Here is a 14,733-nt window from a genome sequence, read left to right as displayed (position 1 = left end):
CCAGAGCAAAGCTGCTGGGTGCAAGAGATCCAGCAGGACCAGGGGCACCCAGGCCAGCCCCATACCCACGCTGCTACTGCCCACGCGCTGCCACTTACCTCTCCACCCAGCTCTTGTAGCTGGGGATGTCCTTGGCGTACAGCAGCTTGTTGGAGGGGGAATCCTTGCCCAGGCGATGTTCCGAGGTGGAGCAGGAATCCATGAAGGTCTGAGCCACGACGGAGAGGCAGGCGTCCGTGATGCTGCCTTTGTGGATATCAAACACGAACTGGGGGTTTTTGATTACATTCACCCAGAATCGGAGAGGGAGGCTGTAGGGAAGTCAGGAAACAAGCTGGAATGTTAAGATGAAGGCTAGGAAAGCATGCTTCCTGCAGTTTGTGTTCCCAGGTGGAATGCAAATGGTGGGAAGGAGCTGAACAGGAGCTGGGCCAGGTCCAGCAAAGTGAAAAGTGAGTCCAGTCCTGCCCCGATTGCTTGTGACAGGTCCTGCTCTGCCTGGGAGGGATGCTGCTGCCGCAGAAGCTGCCCCAAGCCCCAACCCTTTGTAGAGAGGTGGAGGAGGTGAGAGCCATGTGGGCAGCAGGCGCTGAGGGCAGGCTGTGGATGCCAGGGCAGAGCTGAGCAGGTCCGGGGGTACCAGGTGAGCAGCTCTGAGAGGAGCCCATTAAACCCAGTTCGTTAGAGAGGGAGTCTGTGGCGCAGGGCTGAGCCCGGGGCAGCAGCGTTGCTGCCCCTGCGCTAATCAGCTGCTGCCCGGCCACTCCACAGCCCATCATGTGCGAGCGGTGCAGCAGGCATCAGAGGCTTTGTCCCCAAATCCCGAGGCCTTTGCAATCAAAGGGGAATTATTATTCCTTTTTTCTTTGGCTGTATAGCAGGATCAAAAAACCAGCTGCTGCTTTCTATTACCTTTCAAGTTGCAGCTCTCTCTGTCTACCCAGCTAGCTGCACTGAAGGCTTCAGCCTTAACTCTTGCTGCACTGCAGGCAAGCAGCTCGGCTGCATCCCCGGCAGCAGAGCTCCCCGAGCCCCTGTTATCCCAGCTCCCTCTTTGACCTGCTCCAGTCACATAAACCTCCTCCATCTCCCCACCAGAATTCCCTTTCTGGGGATGCTGCAGCCAACCAACGTGCTCAGCAAAGCTGGTAGCTGAGGGGCCAAATTTTCACCCTTCTCTGGAGCCACCCCCGTGCCCTGGGGCAGAAGGAAGAACCCGATGGCTCTGGCAGACCCAATTCTGACAGTTGGTGCTTTCTTTTCTTTACTGCTCTAAGAAATCCCGGGTTTTTTTTGTGATTCTGGAGTTTTTATCCTAACAGCTCCTTCGTCTGAGGCTTTCAATAAATTGTTTTTTGCTTCCCACAGCCTTGGTGGGGAACCCAGCTTTTGCAGCCGTGATGATTAGAGGCCTTTTAAACTGCAAGGGGCTCAGGGGAAAATACAAAGTCCTCAGGGAGCAACCATTTCTTGTGCTATTTTTTTCCCCCTCCCTTCCTCGCAGAGGTAAATTTCTAACCCACGGAGCTTTTAATCCTAAAAAACCCCAGAGGCAGAGATGGAGAGCTCTGTGGTCTGGAGAAGGTTGAACCTGGCTGCTGTTCGGGGGGGGCTAGCTCCTTGCCCCTTGCCTCCTCCTCAACCCTCATCACTTCCTTGCCCCTTGCTGCCTCTTCCTGCTGCCCCAGCCTGAAGCACCAGAGAAGGAAGGTGCAGCCCCTTGAGCTCTTCCCTCCCAGCCCGTGCTGGGGGTCCTGCCACAGCGGGGTTGTACAGGCAGGGCTGCACGGGCAGGGTGATGTGGGCACAGAGCCCTGCTCCCCACTACCCGACTGGCTCTGCAAACCTGGTGATTTCCAAAGTCCAGGTGTGTGGATATACAGCCCGAGGCCAGTGCCCAGCTCCCACCCCAGGAGAGGACTCAGAGATAGCTGGACTTGGGGTTTAACACTGTGCAGGGGTTTCAGCTCATGTGTGCACGAGGGGCAGCACAGAGCCAGGATCAACCCCCACTGCTGCATCCGCACGGGGCACTGGGACAGCAGCAGTGCTGGTTGAAGAGCATTTAGCAGGGCTCTGTGGTGCATCTCCCGATGCGGAGCTACGGGATGTGGTTGTTCCCCACCCTCCCAAAGCTCTTCCCCAGCTCTACCTTTCCCCCAGGACACAGATAACTGCTCACCGCTCAGGTCTGCCCCCCTACTTCCACCCTCCTCCTCCTCCTCCCTTCTTACCAATTGCTCTTCCACGTGTGCCTCACATCCGTGTCGTGGATGCCGTGCTTATCTGCCTGCTCATCCAGGAAATCGAACATGTACTTGATGGCGAGCGGGAGCGCGCTGCCGCGGTGCACGGTGCTGAACAGCGTCTCGAACAAGTCGTCCACGAATTTCTGCAGCGTACCCTGATGGGAGCAGCAACCCAGAAGGTGAAGGGAGGCCCGGGCACACGCTCAGCTGAGCGGCGGCGGCGAGGGGAGGGGGGATGCCAGATGGTGTTGCCAGCTCTGCGCAGCCCCTCAAAGTGCTGCCACGGACCCCGCGGGGATAACTAAGGATGGGGTCTTTAGGAACGCTGACTGCACCGCTGGAGGACCCCAGGGAAATGCTCCAGCCTGCAGCTACTGCCCTTACTCTTTATTTCTAACCTGAAACAATTTCTTCTGCTTTCAGAAGCAAATCTGCATTATCTTCAGCGGTGAACACATGGTGAAGAGGCAGGAAAACACTCTCTGGCCAAGGAAATGGGTTAAATATCTGCAGGCACTGCTGCGCCTGTCCAACTATGATGTACTGCCACAGAATCAGAATCACTGGGGTTGGAAGAGACCCTTTAGAGCATTGAGTCCAACCACAACCTAACCCTGCCTGGCCCACCTCTAGATCATGTCCTCAATCACTTCATCCACACGTCTTTTAAACCCGCCCCAGGGATGGTGACGCCACCACGACCCCGGGCAGCCTGTGCCAGTACCCTACAACCCTTTCAGGAAAGGAATTCTTCCTGATATCCAGCCTAAAGCTCCCCTTTGAAACCATTCCCTCTCATCCTATCACCTGTCACCCCAGAGAAGAGACATCTCTGCAACCACCTTGCAGGGAGCTGCAGAGAGCAATGAGGTGCTTTGTCACCCTCCTCTGAACATGCTCCATCATCCTTCTACAGAAAGGACGTTGAGATCCTTCCATGCAGAAGAATGAAGCATTGCAGCAATCAGCGTGCAGCATGAGGAAATCTACGCTGTGTTTGTGTCCCTGCTCCACCAGCACCCTCAAGCCCTGGGTGTGGGAAAGCCAGACAGTCCCTGCTGGGAGCTGAACACCATTAGGAACTGTGCTGGCCCCGCAGAAAGTGCATCAATACAGACCTCCCCGTGCATTTCCCAAGGGAATTTCCCACATGGCAGTTACCTTTGTAGCTAATAGTCTGGTCAGGTAGATCTCAGACACCATCTTACTGCCCCGGTCTCCTTCCTTCTGGTCTCCGTGGTCGTGGTTTTTGACCAAGTGCCAGACCTTGACCCCACTCTCCAGGTCGGGGGTGATCATGGGGGCCCGGGAGCGCAGGCTGTCGGGGCTGCCGGTGTAGCGGAAGGTGGAGTCTGAAGGACAAGAAGAGAAGTCGGTCATGCCCAAAGCAAACCCCTTTTTCATTCCCCCAGCTCTTCTCAGTGATGCCACCAGACTCGCTGATGCCCAATCCTGCATCCCGGCTGTGCCGACCCTGGGGCTGAGTGAGTCCAGCATCCCTGTGCTCCCCACCTCTGCCCGCCCTTCCCCGGCAGCAAAAGGCGAGCTCAGAGGGCAGAAGGCAAAGTTATTTTCCTTAATTGTTTAGAAACAACTGAGGGATAGGAGATACATTTAACTTCCCAGAGAACATGCCTCCCTGGATCCCATCCCTGGCATCTTCAAGCTGAGGCATGGGGCCACGCAGCACAACCAGAGGTCGGTGGGTTTTCCCCTCTCCCTAAATTTCTTTGTTCCCTGGGAACCTTGTGCATCAGCCTCCTCATCCAGAGTAAGGGGATCAATCATGAGTCAGCCGAGGGAAATGCACAAGTCTCCCAGTAAACTAGCTAGATTTTCATCCCTGATTAAGGCTTAGATAAATGAGTACTCCAACTGATATAATTAAGGAGACAGACAGGGGGACAGCTAGGGAAGCATCTAGTAATTCTATTTTTACACGTAGCTCTGTACCGATATATAACGGGGGACGTAAATAAAGTACCTCATTTAAATTCTGTCTGCACAATTAGAAGTATTAATCCTAATGTGAGCAATGATAGCTCACATCAGTAGCTGGCAAAAGCTTTTCCATCTGACACAGATCAACGAGGACCGAGTTGGTGTGACCATGGGTCCTTCCATCACCCGAGACACGGGTGGATCACCCTGTGCAGGGAGAAACCCCTTTTCTCCTGCCTTTTACCTAAAGCTGCTCCTGTGGATGGCTCCTCAGAACCCTTGCTCGACACAAAAAAAACCCCAAAACCATTATTTTGGGAGCTATAAACAAGAGAAGGAGACGGGTTTGTCAGGAGACCTCTCATTTGTAAAACACTCTGGGAAATGGAAGATAATGAAAGATCAGCGCACCAGAGATTTTGCCACTGCTGCCTTTTAGGGAGATGTATTATTACTATTACTGTGGATTTAGTGCTCTAAACGTGCACCTGGCACCTTGCAGGCTCATTTACTGGGGCTGCAGCATCCTCAGGGACCCTCCACAAAGTGCTGAGCCCTGCTATTATGCAAATACCCCATTCCCAGGTGCACGCCGCCCCGCACGCCAGTGAGATTGCTGTTACCCATTTCTGACCCATTAGCTAAGAATTCGGGATCCTCCACTGGGAAAAGAAATAATAGGTGAGGGAGCTGGGCTGTACCCTGGTGCAGCCCTGCTCATGCATGAGGACACAAAGCCGCTTTCCTGCAGGGGATGCTCTGCAGCATCTATCCCCTCAAAGCCAAACCTCTTTCCCAGGGCTTTTCCAAGACCCACATTCCCAAAGGCTGCTTGTGTCCTTCTCCCTGGTCTCTTTGCTGCTGTGCTCATGGATGGAAAAGCCTTTGCCAAAAAAGCCCCGCAGCCAAGGAGGTTTTGCTGTTTGGCACGTGCCCGTGCTTCCATTTTGGCTGATGTGGAGTGGGTCTTTGGGGGAAACTGCTGCTGTTCCCCCCACCTAATTCCCTTCTGGTGCTGCCCTCCTGTAACAAAGGCAGCGACCAGGCTGGTGTCACGCCGAGCTCCATGCTGGCTGTAGATGCATCAGCAGTGATGCCCAGTTGCTACCCATGAGCCATCCTGTCCCAGCCCTTAGCTCTGCTTCTTACCATATCTGCTAATAGAAGTCCGGGATATACTGGCAGAGGCAGGAATATTGTAGGAGGAGGTCTGCTTGGGAACAAGAGCCACAACTGAGCGGTCTGATACCTGGGGAGGCAAAGGAAGAGGAGAAAATCAGCCAGATCCACCATGATCAACAAGGACAGGGAGCAGAAACAGGGAGCTGTCGGCACAGCACAGGGAGTGATCCCACCATCCGAGCCTTGGCTGGGCACCTGGTCCAACTGAGCCCTGTGTGCTGGGTTGGCAGGAGTGATACATCAAAAGGCATGCTGAAGATGTTTTGGGTCGTTCTGATTTAAGGTTACGTTTTATCCAATAAAAATGAGAATCTCAAGAATTGTTGTGATCCAATTAAAGTAACAATGCAGAGGGAATAAAGCAGCTATAATAACGTTATGGACCATAAACCATTCCTATTAAACCATTTTTTATTTTAGCCGTTTTTAAGAACTTTAAAAGTTTGATTTACACGTGAGCAAGTCATAAAGCCATCTTTCAGCATATTAAATTGTCAGTCCCTCTACTGCACCAGAGAAGGAATTAAATGCTTGGAAGTCAAACTATAAATGAACATTAGTGCTAACAAGATTTTGTTATAGCAGATTTTAGTGGCCATGTTTAATTTTATCCTCCCTATAAATCTAGTAGTCACTGCAAGTTTTTTAACTTATTTCCCTTAATTAAGAATCTGCAGGTTCCCAGGGAATGAGCCCAAGTGTCTTTTAATTTTGAACTCGTGGCCTGCGGTGCAGCACGGCAAGGGAGCAGAGTGGAGGCACCGCATCTCGTGGGCAGACAGACCCACTGGGGCCCAGCCAACAAATCATGTTGAGGAAACACACCAAAAAAAGGCTTTTCAAGCTGGAGAAATTGCTTTTAGGGCAAAGTCCTCTGTTATTTTCGCCAGGAGTGCTGCAAGGGACTCAGCCCCATCCCTACACACAGGGCAGCAGCTGGATTTTGCTCGCCCAGCATCTCCGAAGAGATGCAGAAGGGGTGTGGGTACAGTGATGCGAGGTGACCCGCACGCAGCGATCGGTGCTGCCTCCAAGGCTTTGGGCTCCATTCAGATGAAAGGTTTCACGTAAATGCGAGTTATTATTATTGCTAGTAATAGTGGAAATAATAGTCACTTGTGTTTCACAGCACAGTAGTGAGATCTTTGTAAGCAAAACACTTCAAACACCTCTCTTATTTCCTCTTCTGCTCCTGCCTCACTTCATCCAATTTATTAAGTCAATGGAAGAAGCGATCAGTGGTGATATTATTTTCCTGGGCTGTTATTAGCTGCCACTTCAGTTCAATTTCACTCGGGAGCAGCCGGAGCACTGGCAGCCCAGGGTGCTCCCAAGGAGGCAGCAGCTCCCTGGCTGCTGTGCTGGGATCTGCTTCCCCCAGCGCTGTGGTTAACTGGGAGAGGGGTATTAAAAATTCCACGTGCACAACAGAGCACTCTCACTTTCTAAATTTTGGGTCGAATGGCTCTTGTCAGCTAAAAAACACCAGCGTGCAAATTAGCATCAGATGTAACGCGCATTCGTTTCCCATCTCGCTCCGCTGTTGCCACACTCCCATAAAACCCCAGAGACGCCTGAGAAGCTGGCTGGCTGCTTTACAACTTTATAAATATTCTGATTCTTCTACGAGCTGGAAATGTGCTGCACAAAACACCTTCAAGGGAAGAAAAACGAAACCTGGAGCGGGGAGAGCAGCGGTGCAGAAGCCCAGACAATACCACTGCGCTGGCGTGGGGCAGCGAGGATGCTGGCTCCACGGCCATGCCACCCTCAGCTCCTAAGACTCATTTTCCACATAAATCTTCCCTCTCTGCTTCTAATTTTTCATTAAAAATAGTTTTATAGCCTCTCAGCCCTTCCAGACCCATGGTGGCTGACAGGTATTCAAGCTCTGCTGCCTCTGAGTTAACCCTGCATGAGCCGCTGTAAATCATTTGATATTAAATTCAGTGTTTCATTTTTCTTGGGTAAAGCCACACGGGGTGAGACTCTCCCGTGGAGTTTAACAGGCGTGAAACCAAAAGGATACCACACAAATGTAATACAATTCTTTACAACACAGTTTAAAAGCTCCAGAGAATTTAACAAAGAATTACACCTATTTAACCCACACATCTATTTTTATATCCGAAAGAAATGAGCAGCAGGCAGAGAGTTCTCCATGTAATTCTATAAAGGGGTTCAAAAAACATTACAGAAAGATGAATATTTCTCTTTAAATCAAATCTGGTTTTGGCATGCAAAGGCTTCCCATGAAAAATGCATTTTATAGGCTGATGCAGACACACGCTGTAGTTTTGTCACCCTCAACATGTAGAAAACAAATGTAACGGTATCAAAATCCAGCACCCAAGTATGGAGCTGAGAAGCTCTTGGAATTAAATAACTGCCCGCTGTGGAGCATCCCTGCCATGGTGAGGAGGAGGAGGAGGATGGTGCAGTCCCTGGCAGGAGTCCACAGGGAATGGAACTGTGGAGCATACAGACTCCAGGAATGGGGGGCAGGGACAAGGCTGTGGGGACAGGGCAGGTTCTGGTCCTTGCCTCAGTTCTTATTCCCAGGGCACAGACTGTCCCAAAGTCCTCAGAATTCCTGGTGTTACCAGATGGAAACGTGGGCTGTGCATCCCCAACTACTGGGTGCAAATCCAGAGATCACTTTGCCTTCAGATCAAAGACATGACAGCCATGAGCGAAGGGTGGACATGGCTTTACACACCTAGAAATTTAGAAATCATCTTCACTAGTTCTGCAGGAGCTGGAGAAATGGAGATTTCATTTTTATGGCTTGGACCACACCTGCTTTGTGCACAACACTCCTGTTAAAACAGTGAGACAGCAGCGCCTGAAACTCGGATGATTTTCTACCCCCTTCGGAGCTGTGCCTTTGCCCACGTGTTTGTTTTACTGTGCAGTCCTGGAGCATCTGTATTTGTGATACCTAATAAAAACATTTATTACTCAAACAGGAAGAAACCTGGTCAGAATAAGAAAAATAAAATACTCTGTGTGTGTATATAAATATATACATATATATATATAGAGAGGTGTTTGTTTCTGGCAAAAGCCCTGCCTGGACAAGATTTCTGTTGCAGTGCAGAGAACTTGGCATTTTTAATACCTGAAACAGCTCAGCCAGGCCAGAGTGGGGAGAGCCATCTGTGACCACTACCTGTTTGGATGCCTGGCAGCAAGCTTTCACATTGTTCCAGAGCAAACCTGACGTTCAGCTGGCAGGAAGAGCTGCAGCATCTTGAGCGCTGCAAGGATTTTGGTTTATTTTAAGGGTAAACCTCAGGCTGGGATTTTCCCCCTGGGCACTGCAATGAAAGCACTCCCTCCCTTAGCATCCAGCACACCTCAAATGTGGCGTTCACTTGTGACTTCCTTAAGATGACTTTTAAAGATCAAGGCATAATAAAGTCTCACAGCTTCCCTGGGTGTTGGTTAATCCCTTGCAACTGTCAGGTAAAACGAGTTTTTAGGAACAAGGGAATTAATCTGCACAACTCCTAGGCCACTTTACAGTAATCTGTGTTTAAATCCTTCAGGCTGCTGGGGAAAGTTGACCCTGGAGGTGGTTTTTTACATGCACTTTGCATATTGATGCCATTCCCTCTGCCTCGCTCCCTGATTATGCAGCTCCTGTCAATATTGGCTCACGTTCAACTTACACAGCACGAGTCACGCTGATGGGCTCGAGATGGTGTAGCAACAGGGAGAGATGCCAGATTAAATACTAAACACTTGTGTGTAGGTAGTGATGGACAGTAGTAGGTTACAGGTCCCAATTAATGCAGTTATCCTCTGCTGCAGACAGGCTTTGAGCAAAAAAGCCTTTGATTCCCTTTAACCAAACTTCCCTCAGCTCTGCAACTGCCTCTCCTCCCGTCTCCCAGACATGGGAAGAAGCCCTTTCCAACAGATGTGCTCCAGGGCAGCCTGGGCTGGGCCACATGTGCTGCAAAAGCTAAAGGTGTCAACAATTTCTGGGGTCACCTCACCCACCCTGGCCGACGCACAACGGAGCATCTTCACTGACTAACATAGCTTGGTGTGGCTTCAGCAGTAAAGCTCCTGATACTTGGCTTGGAAGACTAGGTCTGGGATTTAGGAGGTTTAATGTCACTTTGTCAAGAAGTATCCCCTGAAATTCACCCTTTCTTGACCTGGCTTCATCCCACACCTCCCCACCACACTCCTTCCCAGCATTTAAAGTATTTGCTCTGATCCCTTTCCTCACTCCTTGCACGATCCCCAAGAGTCAACACGCAGGAAGATGATGAGCATTAGAGAAGAGCTGCCGCTGCAGCCTGGTGCTCTGGACCAGCTCATCAGATCGTGTGGTGTTCACAAAGCTTTGGAGGAAACCAGAGACTCCTCTTCCTTCCCTGCTGCACCCCAGGTTGTCTCACACTCCCACACAAAGACCTGAGCCTTGCATGCCACCCCCCTCCCCGGGCCACACGTCTCCATCAGCAGCAGCTCAGCCCTCTCTCCTCTGCTCCCTCTATCTCACCAGCACGGCTGGCGGTTTTAATTTAGCCAATTTTCAACTCTGCTAGTTTCTTTAAGATCCATGTCAAGGTTGCTTTCCCGTCTAATGCATAAGCACATTGAACCCTTCTGGTTTATCACATAAACGTGACCTCCCTGCCTGTCTTCGTCGATGAGCTACGTGGGAATTGAATCTCTGCTCCCCTTCCCTCCCCTCCCGGCAGCTCTCTGGGAGCTGTCGGCTGGGGCTGCTTTCTTACCTGATAATGCATCAAGGTGTTGAGGCGCTTCCAGTCTCCCTCAATCTTGGTGGTGATGTCTTCATCCTGCAGGACCACGCGGGCTATCCGGCCCTGCCGCCACTCTGCGGGGGAGGCAAAAACCCGGTGGATGCAGAGGTCAGAGAGGGAAAAGGCACTATAGAGCCCAGCCTGCTTCTGGACCAAGTAACTACTGGACAGAGGAGCCTGTAGCAAAGCCCACCCCCCTGGGAGAGGCACCCAAATTCTGCTCCTTAATCTTACAAGTGCAGGGGAGGTCACGCTGACAGCACAGTGTTTTAATTCTGGGTTCTGCGGTGCTCAGCTAAGCAAAGGTGCAGGACGTTCCCCTGTCATCGTCCCCCAACACCCCAGGCTCGAGTAAGATACCTGAGCTTGGGGAGAAGCTTTGCTCAGCAGAGTGAAGGCGGCTACAGGAATTATTTGCTCTGTGGTCAGTGGACAATTAGCTGATGCCACAGAGCTCAAAACCTATCTGGCAGGAGCGGTGGCCATGCTTCCTGAGGGCATAAACACGTGTATCATCATGCAGCCTGTGCTTTAGCTCTTAAGCTCTGCAAAACCCACGGAGAGTCACTGATAGTAATGACCTCTCTCTGATCTGCCCCTTCCTTTGAGGTGGGGAAGCTCCTACCCAAGTCCATGTCAACGGCTCTTGGTCTTTGAGAATACGGGACGTTTTTGTATACTGCATCCAGGATCTTCTCTTTGACTTGAGTGATGGTATCGCAGTTCAGCACCTTCACAGGGATCTCTGGGCTGTTCTCGTTATCGGGGTTCACACAGTTCAGGATCTGGAAGGGGAGGAGAACCACACCATGCTCTAAAGGGCTTCAGACGAGCATCCACGAGGACTGTAACCACATCTGTCACCTCAGCCCCTTCTCAGAGAAACATCCCTATTTGCATCACTGCTGTTACATTTAGTGTATCTGTATCATGGGTATTAACACAGGAGCCATGGATGTCTGTTTTCATTTGCTAAAGGGAGGGTAATGCCCAGGCACAGGGAGATAAAACACCTCCCCCCAAACCCCTCCTTTCAAACCCTGAGCTCGGGTTGTTTGTGCCTGCGAGTTAGGCACATGCCTGACTTGGGCATGGGTTTAGCACTGGCAACACTTGTGCTTCACAGTAGGGTCCTAGTCACCACCCTAAAGGTCAGAAGCGCTCCTGGCCAAGTAAGGAGGATAGAAGTGGCTCAGTGTCACTCACCAGGGTCTTGTATTCAATCTGCTGCCGGATCAGCTTGTCCTCACTGAGGGAGTACCGGGCTTCTCCTGTGATGGCATCAATCGGACCTTTCTCCATCTGCTGCTTGATGGCACAGTAGAGCATGAAGAGCGGCTCTCCAGCACATTCCTGCACGAGGAGACAGACAGCACAACTAACAGGGGGGTGAAGGTGCAGCTCCCCCAGGACTGCTGGCCTGCACACAGGCTTTGCACATGATGCAGTCCCGCTGGCTCAGTCTTCAGGGCTTGTGCAACCCAGGCGCAGCCCCAGCAGGTCCTGGGGAGGGCAGGCAGAAGCCATGAGCTCTGCTGCTCCATGGGTATGTTGTCTTTGGCTGGGGAAATCTACCCAATCCATACGTCTGTAAAATAGGAATTTGAGATCTCGAGCTCATTGTTCTATCCCAGTTCTATGGGGCTTCCAAAACCACAACTAAAGTTGAAAAACATGGAAGCCCAGGCACAGAGACGTGGGAATTTCTCCTAAGCACCAGAGAGCTGCAGCAGAAACTCTGTTACAGAAGAATTACACCAGGCGATGTGAGGGTGAAGAAGGCTGAGCACAGGGGCTCTGGCAGCTTGGCTCAGCCTGTGTAAGAGCATCTCCAAGCAAATTCCCACCTCCCCTGCCTTGCTACTACTACATCTTTTGACTTAAGAGTCAAAGAGTCTTCACACTGAAGAGTTTCAAGCCCAAATGCACCCCAGGGACAGCTGCTGGGTGAGGCAGCAAAGCAGCAGCTCCATCCCTCCTTACCTTGAGGAACTTGTGGAGGAGGAAGGCAAACCAGTTAGTCAGCATCTTCTCAGCCACAGACTCGGTCCTAGGCAAGCCAGGAGGACACATATGTCACACATAAAACCAAACCACGTATAAGAGGCCCCAAATCTCCCCACCGAGCTCTGAACCGGGGCTGTGGCTCTGAAGCAGGCAGGCAGCAGGATGCAGCCAGCGTTGCGTGTCCCCCCTCCCTGCCCCCAGCCCCCCCTTTCCCCACAGCTTGCCCAGCTGACAGCCCATCACAGCCCTGACGGGGCTGGTGACAAGGAGCCTGGTGACACGCCGCTTCTTGCACATGGTGCAAATTACAGCCTGGCTCAGTAAATCGCTGGGATTTGCAGCGTTCTGGCAATCAGGGACAACGAAGTGACAATGGCAGGGAAATTGCAGCTTTCTCCCCCGTCCCACCCAGCGTCCTCTCCCCACATTGTGCCCGAGATTATCTCTAATTTAAATACAATGGCTCCTAATGATAGTTTTTAATGCTGGCTCTGCAGGACCCCGGGAGACTTTCCTTAAAGCACCACAAGCCCTTTTCCAGGGGGCAAGGCCAGGATGGCTGCACGGCTGGCAGGGTGTCTCAGACTCCACATCTGAGCCCCAGAGCAGGCTGGGGGTGGTGGGCAGGAGGGCGGGCAGCAGGCAGGCAGCAGACAAGGCTGCCAGCCCACCCACGGAGAGATGCTCTGCAGCTGTGACCGTGCCCGTGGGCAGCCCTGGCTCTCTGCACCCCCAGCCTGCCCCTCGTGTGATACCGGGATCTGGCTTGAATTTCAGCAAGCAGGGAGGATCCAACGCCTTGCCCTCTGCAGCAGCCTTTCCTCTGGGGACCATCATCCCCTCCCATCACCTTTACCATGAGCATCTGTGTGCATGGCAACACCACGAGCCTGTTTCTACCCCTACCCTGACCTGGAGCAAGTCCCCATCCTGCTCTCACCCATCTTCCATAATTCCCCTCCATCTGCTCTGTGGCTTGAGTTAGGGACTGTCCCTTGGCAGGTATTTATACAGCATCCCACTGATTGAAAACTCTGGCATTTAATGAAAAACACACAAATAGAGGAGCAACAGGGTTTGATCACCAAGTCAAGCAGACCAAGCATCAACGTGAGACACAGATTTCAGCAAACAAAAACCTGACGCCAGTCGGCGAGCGGACCTGGGGTCACGTTATCCATCATCTCTCAGGATCACAACATCTGCCAGGAATTTGTGAAAATGTCTGCAGGTCTCCAAAGAATTTAAGCCTGAATTGATTAACTGCCTAAAAATTCATCCTACAAATTGACACACACACTTGGTTCTCTTGCTGAAAATACTTCAGTCACCCAATTAAGGAGGAGAAGCGTGAGCACGCTGCCACGCCAGCGAGCCGTGGAACATGGAGAGTTGGTCATATCAACTAAGGTATAGGTGGAGAAACTTGGAAAACGATACATTCAGGACTTGAGGGTGAATATTCAATAAACTTATTAAAATTAATTTACATTGAATATATTAATAAAGATGTAATATCTATTTTATAATGTATAAATATATTAAGATAATTAATTTAATAAACTACTTTGTTAATAGAATATTAAATGAAGAATTGGCAAGCCTCCCCATCAGCCCTACCAGGGAAGCAATGCCATAACCTGTCCCCATTGGCTGCTCATGCCCTGGCACTGGCACCTTGTAAATAACTGAAAGGCAGCATCACAGGGAACTTGGGACTGTGTGGCAGGAGGGTATCGGGTGCTCCTGTGTCTATCTGTTCCCTTGTATTTCTTTATCAGAAATTCAGCTGAATGGAAGAACAAAAAGAAATACCTGGGAGCATCTGTTGAATCCCATTTCCCTTGCCTCTGAGCACCGAATCTCACTGTCCTCTCCACACAGACCGATGCTGTGAGGTATCTGCAGTGCCCTCAGTGACAGACAACACTTGAGTTAATCGTCACTGTCCTACACTGGCTGAGGGCAGGGGCTGCCTGTAGCCTTCCCCGCAGCGGGGTGCAGCAGGAGCACCGCAGGCTCCTTCCCAACAAGGCTGCTGCATACACTTTCCCTGGCTGCCTCTGCCTTTGAAATGGGATCAGTGCTGGGTTGCTGGGTAAGCCAAGCCATCCCTTAAACTCAGCTTGTCACCACGGGGCTTGACCTCCCTTTCTCTCTGCTAAGCGGGGAGGGCTTTGCCGCTGGCTGTGGGGCTTTGTGCTGCCCCTCTGCAGGCATCGCTCCGCTGCCATCCCTGCTCTGGCATCTGAAACGCTGGTATAGATCTAAAAATAAAGAATAAGCCCCTGAAGATTAACACAGCGGGGGAGAATCCCCAGACTTAGAGAAAACACTTCTCATATTGACCACAGAACAAGGGCAAAGCACGATCCCGAGATGACTTTCCAAAGGAGCCCGACGCCAGCAGCCAGCGCCTTGGCTGCTCCTCTGGCTTTCTGAGGCACCAGGAATAAAACAAAACTAAACAGACAGAGCTGAGAGAACCCCCAAAAATAAATATGTATTTTATTAATTTTCCCTGCTCTATGTAGGTCTCTGAACCGCTGTGTGCTGCGCTCTGTGCC

The 14,733-nt window shown here is 51.3% G+C and overlaps 1 protein-coding gene across 1 annotated transcript in view; it reads right to left on the bottom strand.

The window, feature by feature from the left end:
• The window catches only part of PLXNA2 (plexin A2), a gene marked incomplete at its 3' end in the record, with an annotated part of 157,022 nt that overhangs the window by 1,519 nt on the left and 140,770 nt on the right, over nucleotides 1-14,733 (bottom strand). Inside the window, exons 23-30 of the mRNA XM_084275874.1 lie at nucleotides 12,143-12,209; nucleotides 11,366-11,512; nucleotides 10,785-10,944; nucleotides 10,130-10,233; nucleotides 5,340-5,439; nucleotides 3,411-3,601; nucleotides 2,235-2,404; nucleotides 99-311 (exon numbers count right to left, since the gene is read on the bottom strand). Of these exons, the coding sequence (XP_084132000.1) occupies nucleotides 99-311; nucleotides 2,235-2,404; nucleotides 3,411-3,601; nucleotides 5,340-5,439; nucleotides 10,130-10,233; nucleotides 10,785-10,944; nucleotides 11,366-11,512; nucleotides 12,143-12,209 (1,152 nt within the window). The remainder of the gene's footprint in view (nucleotides 1-98; nucleotides 312-2,234; nucleotides 2,405-3,410; nucleotides 3,602-5,339; nucleotides 5,440-10,129; nucleotides 10,234-10,784; nucleotides 10,945-11,365; nucleotides 11,513-12,142; nucleotides 12,210-14,733) is intronic.

Source organism: Gallinula chloropus (assembly GCF_964237585.1).
Source record: "Gallinula chloropus genome assembly, chromosome: 27".
In the NCBI taxonomy this organism is placed as follows: Eukaryota; Metazoa; Chordata; class Aves; order Gruiformes; family Rallidae; genus Gallinula; species Gallinula chloropus.
The sequence above is the reverse complement of the archived record's forward strand: the minus strand, read 5'-3'. Positions and strand labels throughout refer to the sequence as shown.